We start from the raw sequence: 9,832 nt of genomic DNA, 5'->3' as shown, positions 1-9,832 counted from the left end.
AAAAACTTTTGCTGATAAACCCTCTGATATTTCTACACTAGAGAAGACTGACTTAGTTTTATGAGATAAAAAAGTGTGTTATTTAAAATTCTGTAACCCCACCTCAAAAAAAGAAAAAGAAAAAACAAACAAAACCAAACAAATCTCAGTTTCAATAGACAAAGATAAGTATATATTGATGTTATTAACACTCTTCTTTCTAGCACAAAAATAGTGGTTGATAGATCAAGCTAGGCATCTTATAAACATCTGAGTATGTTCTTAAATTATATAGTAGCAACATTCACTTTCCTATAAATTTATAAAATAATTTCTCTCATTTCAATCCTCACCACTTTAGAAAATCTTCAAATATAATTATTATTATTCCGACTTTATTTTCTGAGTTCAAATATTGCCAAAATGGACTTTGCCTTTCATCCTTTTGAGATCGATAAAATAAGTACCAGTTAAGCACTGGGGTTTATCTATTCAATTTCTCCTCCTCCTCCTCCTCTCAAAATTGCTGTGCCAAAATTGAAAGAATTATTATGTATTTATTATTTCTTAAATTATTTAATTACTGTTCTAGATATGAAATATATGTACAAAATGTTTGAAATTCAAGAGTGAAACCCAAAAAGCAACTGCTGTATACAGCTGTATTATTTCTTGGAAGGGAAATTGCTTTATAATCTACTGTCACTTTAGATTCATCATCATTACCATCATTATTACTGTCTGGTCTGTTAATTTCCTATCTTATTAGACATGAAATCAAATAAACAAACCATAAACTATATTGATGAACCATTTTCCATATGATTCTTAATATCAATGAATCATATTGGTCGTGAAACAAATTGGGATGGTCGAATCCAAAAGTCAGCTCCTATCTTATTAACAAGACCACCTGATAGACATTACTATTCAGTATGTCTGTCAGGTGGCAAATATATCACAGGATAAAATTACTGGGATTTGAACTGGAAACCTTGTGTTTTACCAAGCAAATACCACAATCCTGAGTTGTCTCACTGTTCGTGTGTAAGTAAAAGACAAGAAAACATAAGCTGCAATGTCAAGCAGAAGTGTATGCTATAATTTAGCCAACCCCTGCATTGCGGTTATTTTTATACCCGGACAGTGATACTATGAAAATATGATTTACTGATATTATATTTATTATCATATCAATAAATTCAATTACAGATACGACTGGCCTTATTATTCAATAGTAGAAGCAAAATGGCTTAGCTGATTGGACTACTCGCTCATTAATTATGAGAAGTTCATGTCCCCTCTTGCAGGCAGTTTTGTTGTGTCTTTGGGCAAGACACTTAATTCTACATTACCTCAGATTACCTACCTGAAGAATAGGTACCAGACTCTTCTGGGGAAAGTTACCTTGTCTTCATTATAGACAAGCCTCCCAACCTGGATGTGGATGAGAACTTTTGTCTCTCATCTACTTTATGCTATAAAAATCAGAGATAAGCTTCAGTAACTCTGAGAACTCTTGTGGTTCACAAAAGGATTAACTTTTCTTTATTATTAATAATTCCTTTGTTTTTTTTTTCTTTCTTTCTTTAAATAGACCTATATATATACATTGATAGCAACAACTAAACTCTAATGGTCCTCTATAATGGAATTTAGCTATCTAAGAAAACCTTCTCACATTTATGCATGATGACATCTTAGCATAGCATTGGATAAAAAAAAAAAGTAAGAAAAAAAACCAACAACAACCCATTCAAAATCCCTGCCACCACTGAGAAAAAAATGTCTAAAAAAATTTGAATAAAGATAAAGAATTCACCAAAAGAAGATATTTGCAGTTGATATTTTTTCCCTTCCTCTGTCTTTTCGATTGGATTCTCTTGATATTTCTCATATCAAAAGCAAAATATTTCTTTCAGAACAGATATTATAACAAGATATTACAAAAACATTATTAATTCTTTCATTGTCTTAGCAATTTTAATAGATTATATATCTACAAGTGAGAAAGGGCACTCAACACATTTATTGAGAGTTACATGTACGGATCAGAACAGTTTGATTCAAATTCCATGCTGCTTAAAGTTTCAAAGCATCCTGACAGGGCTTCCCTTGGGATTTCCACTGGCCTGATGATCAGCCCCGTCAGGGGACTTTGAGACTTTAAGTAGCACAGAATTTGAATCAAACTGTTCTGATTTTATATATATATATATATATATATAGATAGATAGATAATCGCATGCATACATATGTATATCTGTATATATATATATATATATATATATATATCTTCATGTGTATATGTAAACTGAATTTGTAATTATCATTGGTAATCAGACCTTAGAAACATTGAAGCAAAACAATGTCAACTGAGAGAAGAAGGACAGTCACAATGCTTAACTTCCCAGAAGCTTATTGCTTCTAACTCTCCTGGTTTTGGCAAAGCTTTTATTTACTCATTTCTTGTGTGAGTGTGTGTAATTTAATTTGGTCAACTGGAACCAACTAATTGAAATATACATAATATTTGCCTGAATCCTCAGTCAACCATTTAATTAGGCATATATTACATCTGATGAAACTGATAAGTTCACTCAGCTTGGTTCCAGTTGACCAAATTAAATTATCTATATTATTCTTCTGGTATTCAGTACTTTTCTTCCATTTCTTATCATCTATTAATGTATTTCTGCATGAACAAGTTTTTTTTTCTTTTTCCAATTATTACTGTTTAAGAGTTTTAGCACAACAAACATACACGCACACATACGCACTGTTTAAATGAGATTGCATACCATTTTCTGAAACCATTGCAACATAGAACAAACATCCCAAAGGTCCCTCTGCTGTATATAAAGCTTAAGGCCCAGTGAATATATTTTATCTAAATATTATCATCACCATTATCATCATCATCATCACCATTGTCATCATTACTAGCAAGATCTACTCACTCCTGATATTGTATTCTTTCACATGTGATTTTCAGTACATTCCAGCCAACAGCAACAAAATACTTGTAGAAGTCAAATATCTAACTATTGTTCCATTTTTGTGGGTTTTTATTTTCTTGTCTGTAAGTTTTCTTTTCTTATTTCAGTCCCTTGTTTTATAACCTTGAGAATCCTAACTTTTGGGAATTATTATTATTATAATATCATCCTTTGAACCAAAACAGCAACAGGATTCTACTTCTTCACATTATGGCAACTGATTAAAAATAATAATAAAATTTAAGCAATTAACTTTTCTTTCACTTTTATTTTTTCAATTTGTTGATTGCTTATTTATTTAATTCTGTTTTATTTTCACTGAAATTTTCATTGTTTTTAAGGAATTGTCTAATGTATACCTCTTTTGAAGATGTGTACCTCTCATATATCTGTATATCTGTATATATATAAAAGGCAGGATGTGTGTGTACGTGAATGTAATTTATGCACATCCACAAATTAGCACACATGTCACTCAAATTTTAGGAGGACATTTGTCACGACCCTAGCTGTGAGATTGAAGCTGTGGCCTATGCCAGTGTCATGTAACTGGCCCATTTAAGAGTACCTTTCAATCATTGGACGATATGCTGAGAAGACCTGTTGAGTCAAGTGAAATTGTTGTCGTGGCCAATGCCAGTACTGCCTGCCTGCCTGCCTGGCATCCATGCCAGTGGTATGTAAAAAGCACCATTCGAGCATGGTCGATGCCAGTGCCACCTGACTGGCTCCTGTGCTAGTGACACGTAAAAAGCACCATTCAAGCATGGTCGATGCCAGTACTGCCTGACTGGCTCTCATACCAGTGGTACATAAAAAAGCACCCACTACACTCTCGGAGTGGTTGGCATTAGGAAGGGCATCCAGCTGTAGAAACCTTGCCAGATCAGATTGGAGCCTGGTACAGCCTCCTGGCTTGTCAGTCCTCAGTCAAACTGTCCAACCCATGCCAGCATGGAAAGCAAACATTAAACAATGATGATAATGATGATGACCTTTGATAGGCAATTTTCTGCAGTATTCATATCCAGAGTTAACAAGTTCTTATGTTTGTGCTGTGTTCAAATGCACAATATATATTGGAGGAAGATAAAAATCACCTTAGCAATGACTAGCAAGAACATCAGATACATTTCATCTTTGTTGGGGGCATTTATCAGTGTTGTGTACTCACAGCCAGCCACCTACTTAGACAAAATTTGTTGCCAATATTATATAGGAAACAGCCATAGCTATTACAAATAACCACCCCTTATATATATTGTTTTTTAAACAGCACATCCATAAAAGATGTTATCTCTAGGTAAAACCCACAGTAAATTTGCCTTCCAATGGTGTATTTACACTCTCTATGATACGCAGGCAGCTATTTTCATTTTAAATTGCTTCAGTTGCATATAACCAACTGCAGTGTATTACTGGTGGTTACTTTATATATGGAGATGAAATTCTACTCACAAGGCTTTGGTCAGCCCAAGGCTAAGGTAGAAGACCTTGCAGCAGGATTGAAACTGTAACTATGCAGTTGTAAGGTTATCAATTTCTTAACTACCCAACCATGCTTTTCATCCATAGTTCATTTTGAAAGAAGTGGAAGTGGTGAGAGTAATGTAATTGACAAATCATTGGCAGAGAAAGCATGCTATTTTTACTTCAGTTGCAGATCAATAACATTTTGAAGTGAACTTTAACATCCCTATAATCCCTACCACAATTCCCTTAGTGCAGTTACTACTTTCTTATTAGATATTTATATCTTTTAAATAAAAACTTATTTGCAGACTTGTTTGTATTGAACCTGATCTGAATTTAGATTTGAGTGTGAAGGCCAGAGAAGAGTGCCTTCCCCTCCAGACCAAGCCATTTTCTTTTAAAGCAAAATAAGATTAACAACCATAAAAGTGCAACAATTTTTGTGTGGTAAGACAATCACTAACGGTTATATTTATTTATATTCCTTATGGAAATATCTATTTGAACTTTGTGTGTAATGAGATCTGAGCAAACAAAGTGATAGAGGGGGAGGGGGTTGTCATGTTTGAGAAAGGGAAACTACACTAGTCATGTAGGTATGTAAATGTGTATTTATGTATGCACACACAAACGCGCCAGTGAGAGATTAATACGGCACCTCATGTTTAAAAAGTGGGTTACTGATGGTTCAATTTCACAGTTTCACAAATACAGGTGTTAAAACACTAAACAAATGACAAAATCAGAAAGTTCAAGCAAACATATGAGAAGGATTATGTGGTTAAGTTTAAAGTCTTCTGCTTCCCAACTCCATCAATTTTTCAAAACAGAATTTTGAAAGCCTACAGATGAGTGATATCAATGAAGAGTTCAAGTTTATACTATTTTTTTTCCCCTGATCTGTTCAGACTAATTGTATGCATTACTGAATTTTTCAAGGTTATTTAGGAATAATGGAAAAAGTGACCATCAACTTATTTTATACAGTGTTGCCTTCCTAGAAAATGGTTTCAAATGTTGGCACAAGACCAGTAATTTCATGGGAGGGGGAAATCAATTGCATCAACCCCAGTGCTCAACTGGTACCTATTTTATTGACCTTGAAAGGATGAAAGGCAAAGTTGACCTCAGCAGAATTTTAAACTCAGAACATTAAGACATGAAACTTCATTGTGGAAATTCATCAGAGGATGTGTTTCTGTTCTTCAGTAGACAATCCATCTCCTGGTTTTACACAGCCATTAAGCCTTTGCATGCCTTTTAAAGAGTCTACTCTGTTACAAGTTTCTATATTTTATTTTTTACTTGTTTTAGTCATTAGACTGTGGCCATGCTGGGGCACCTCCTTGAAGAGGTTTTTATCGAACAAATCGGTCCCAATATTTATTTTTTAAGTATGGTACTTATTCTATCAGTCTCTTTTTCCAAACTGTTCTGTTATGGAGACATAAGCAAACCAACACCAGTTGAGTATAACTTCCTTCCTACCACCAATCTGTAAAGGGTTATGGGTATTGCTCTTCCTCCTAATCCATGAAAAAAAAAGATAAAAATAGGTGTAGGTGTGGCTGTGTGGTAAGAAGTTTGCTTCCCAGCCACATGGTTCCAAGTTCAATCTCATTGTGTAGAACCTACTACTATAGCCTTGGGTCAACAAAAACCTTATGAGTGAATTTGGTAGACAGAAACTGAAAGAAGCCTGTTGTATATGTGTGTGTGTTTCCCACCTACTGCTTGACAACCAGTGTTGGTGTGTTTACATCTCTGTAACTTAGCAGTTCCAGGTTTAAAACAAAGTAAGTCCTGGGGTCAATTCATTTTACTAAAAATTCTTCAGGATGGTGCTCCTAGCATGGCCACAATCTAATGACAGAAACAAGTAAAAGATAATCCTCAGTGGAGTTTTCTATATAACATTCAACCAACTCAATAAAGCAGTCAAATCAGCCCTACTCAACTCAAACACCCCAGTTTTACATAGCAAGGGACCACACATCTTAAGATCTAAATACCTTATAATCCTAAGGATCAATGGTTAGCTCAAGATTAGTAAATTTCAAACAACATTCTTAGATGATATGTCCCTATGCCCAACAGCTAAATGAACTGAAACTATGTGGAATAAAATAGTTTGCTTAGAAATCTATTTCAAGACCTAAATGCTAAAAGTGCATACCTCTGATAATCATCATCATCATTGTTTAATGTTTGTTTTCATACTGGCATGGGTTGTATAGTTTTAAGAGGAAGCAATGAGCCAGAGGACTGCCCCAAGTTCCACTTGTCTGCTTTAGCATGTTTCTATGGCTGGAATCTGGAAAAACTGATGATCTGCCTTGGTATTGTAGATAGATTATTTGCTAGCAAACAATCATCATTTTAACATCTATTTTTCCATGCTTGCATGGGTCAGACAGAATTTGTTGAGGCAGATTTTCTATGGCTGGAAGTTCTTGTTGTCTTCAGTGCCTCTAACAGATTCCATTCCATTGCCAGCATTCAGACTAGATCTCTTGCCTGAAGATACTTTCCTCCTTTCCTTCCATTAATCATGGAGAACTAGGAAAAAGCTCCTAGTTGCTTGCTTCCTCCAACTAAATCATTAAAAAGTTTAAAAAATTTTTGAATTTAAATTCTCCAGTGAAGTAATATTCCTGCAGGAACAGGTATTTTAATTGCAGTAACTGTAAGGCACAGGTATACCAACCACATGGTTCCAGGTTTAGGACACTGTGTGGCACTTTGGGCAAGTGTCTTCTACTATAGTCAAGGGCTGACCAAAGCCTTGTCAGTCGATTTGGTGGATGAAAACTGAAAGAAGTCATGTATAAACATATATATAATCATCATCCTTTAACGTCTGCTTTCCATGCTGGCATGGGTTGGACAGTTTTACCAGAGTTGGCAAGCAGGTGAGTTGCACCAGGTTCCAGTCTGATTTGGTTTGATTTCTACGGCTGGATGCCCTTCCTAATGCCAACCACTTTGCAGTGTGTTGGGAGTTTTTAACATGACACCAGAACAAACCCTTTTATGTGACACCAGCACAAGTTCTCTTTACATGGCACCAGTGTAGGGCTCTTGCAGGACAATCCTCTTCATCAGTGGGGACAGCATTAAAACTTCTGCTGTGGAGGAAATGTTAATGTTGTTCCCTCTCTCCCTCTGGTATATATCTAGACATCATGAGATGGTGGTGTGTAGCATTGTCATACAAGTGAGGCTGTTCATCTCTAGTCTTCCATCAAACATGTCTGGTCATGGGGAAATATCTACCTTGCTTGGAACAGGAAAGGCACCCAGTTGTACAAAATTTACCTCAACAAATTCCATCTGACCATTGCAAACATGGAAAAGTTGATGTTAAATGATGATAATTACTGGTAGTTATTGATTGTATAGCAAAGATCAGCAACTTCTTTTTGTAATGACCCACATATAAATTTTTCCACATTTTCCCATGGTCCACAAATATATTATTTCATCTTACATACAGAAATATCCCTGTATATATCCACCACTATTTCTGTCACTAACAATGCTTATGTAAGTAAATATTAAATAAAAAATTATGCAAAAAGTTTGGTAAAAGCCATCACTGCTCAATGGCCCAAAACTACATTAAATTTGAGAAATTTCTAGAAAGATCTGAAACCCACAGAGAATACCTCAGGAGTGCATCTATTACTGACCTATGTTACAAAGGGGCTAAAAGCTAAATTTGACCTTAGAACACTGATGTTCAACTGGATAGCATAAAGTATCATGTTCAGTTACTTCTCTCCTTAGATGGGCCGACTCAATCACTTCACACATGTCTTATGAAATGAATGACTGTCACATCACATTCTGCTTCTTAAGTTTTTAGTTCATAATTCATAAAAAAAAATCCTCATCCTATTACTCTTCAAATTTTTATATGCACATGTACACAAGAATTTGGTAGACAAGCATAACAACAGACCAAAAAGCTAAATACAGAAATGTGTAACAGAGAAAAACAAGAAACATTTCCAAAAAATGGATTATTTGTAGAACTTTTTTTATTTTATTTTCTAATAACAGAAAGAAAAATATATAATAATAATAATCATCCTCATAAATCATCAACATGTTAAATTCAGCGTCCATCCCACTTTTCTAAGCGTCCCTGAGAGAATACCAGGTTCTGTCGTGGTGCTGAACATATTTTGTACTCAGTTTCTGGTGTGGAACCATTTAAATCCTGGCTTCCATTTTTACCCTGCAACATGTTACAATAAGAGAATTTTAATAAAATGCAAAAGGAAAAAAAAACATCTGTTTGAGTTAAATATAAAAGTAAATTGTGACTAATTAACAACAATTATTTGTTTTATGATTGAACATGAATAATTAGTATTATCATTATTTTTAGAATTAGCAAAATCATTAGAGCATCAGGCCTTGCAGTATTTGTTCTGGCTCAGTACATTTCAAGTTCAAACCTTTCCAAGGTCAACTTTGCTTTTCATGCTACCATGGTCAATAAAATAGAGTGCCAGAACAAGTAGTGGAGTCAAGGGTATTGACAAATGAATCCGCCCCCTCTCAAAAATTGCTGGCCTTGTGCCTAATTACAGACAATTATTAAGGGTGGTGTTGGCAGAATCAGAGTATCAGACAAAATGCCTTGCAATATCTGTTCTTGATCTATAAGGTGAGTCCAAATCCCACCAGTGTGTTAACTTTACCTTTCATTGTTCTGGGGACAATAAAATAATGTACCAGACAATTTTAGATCTTGTGTCTATGCTAGAGACAATTACTATTAATTAGGATCAGAAGGCAGTTAGCTGGCAGAATCATTAGCATGTCAGAAAAATTGCTTTGCAGCATTTCTTCTGGATTTATGTCCTGAGTTCAAATTCTACTGAGGATAACTTTGCCATCCGTCCTTTTGGGGTAAATGAGATAAGTACCAGTTGAGCAGCGGGGCCAATGTAATCGACTTAGCCCCCTCTCTCAAAACTCTAGGCTTTGTGCCTATGATAGATAGGATTATTAATAAGACAAGAAGGTAGTGAGATAGCAGAATCATTAACACACCAGACAAAATGCTTTGCAGCATTTCATCTGGTTTTGTGTTTGGATTTCAATTTCTACCAAAGTCAACTTTGCCTTTCATATTTTCAGGGTCAATGAAATAAGTACCAGTTGAGCACTGAGGTCAATATAAATGATTAGTCCCCTCCCTCAAAATTTCAAGCTTCGTGTCTTTAGCAGAAAGAATTGTTAAGTAGGATTAGCAAAATCATTAGAGCATTGCACAAAATATTTTATCATATTTAGTTAGGTCTTTATGTTCTGAGTTTAAATTTGAACAAAGTCAACTTTATCTATCATTCTTCTGGAATTAATAA

At 34.9% G+C, this 9,832-nt stretch overlaps 1 protein-coding gene across 1 annotated transcript in view; it reads right to left on the bottom strand.

The window, feature by feature from the left end:
- Window positions 1-8,476: 8,476 nt before the first annotated feature.
- Window positions 8,477-9,832, bottom strand: part of LOC106880704 (protein FAM91A1) — a 73,045-nt gene continuing 71,689 nt past the window's right edge. The window contains exon 21 of the mRNA XM_089355485.1: window positions 8,477-8,694. Within this exon, the coding sequence (XP_089211611.1) occupies window positions 8,572-8,694 (123 nt within the window). The 3' untranslated portion in view covers window positions 8,477-8,571. The remainder of the gene's footprint in view (window positions 8,695-9,832) is intronic.

Source organism: Octopus bimaculoides, chromosome 7 (genome assembly GCF_046866305.1).
Source record: "Octopus bimaculoides isolate indiv1 chromosome 7, ASM4686630v1, whole genome shotgun sequence".
Lineage (NCBI taxonomy): Eukaryota > Metazoa > Mollusca > Cephalopoda > Octopoda > Octopodidae > Octopus > Octopus bimaculoides.
Note: the sequence above shows the minus strand (reverse complement) of the source record. Positions and strands in the feature narration are given on the sequence as shown.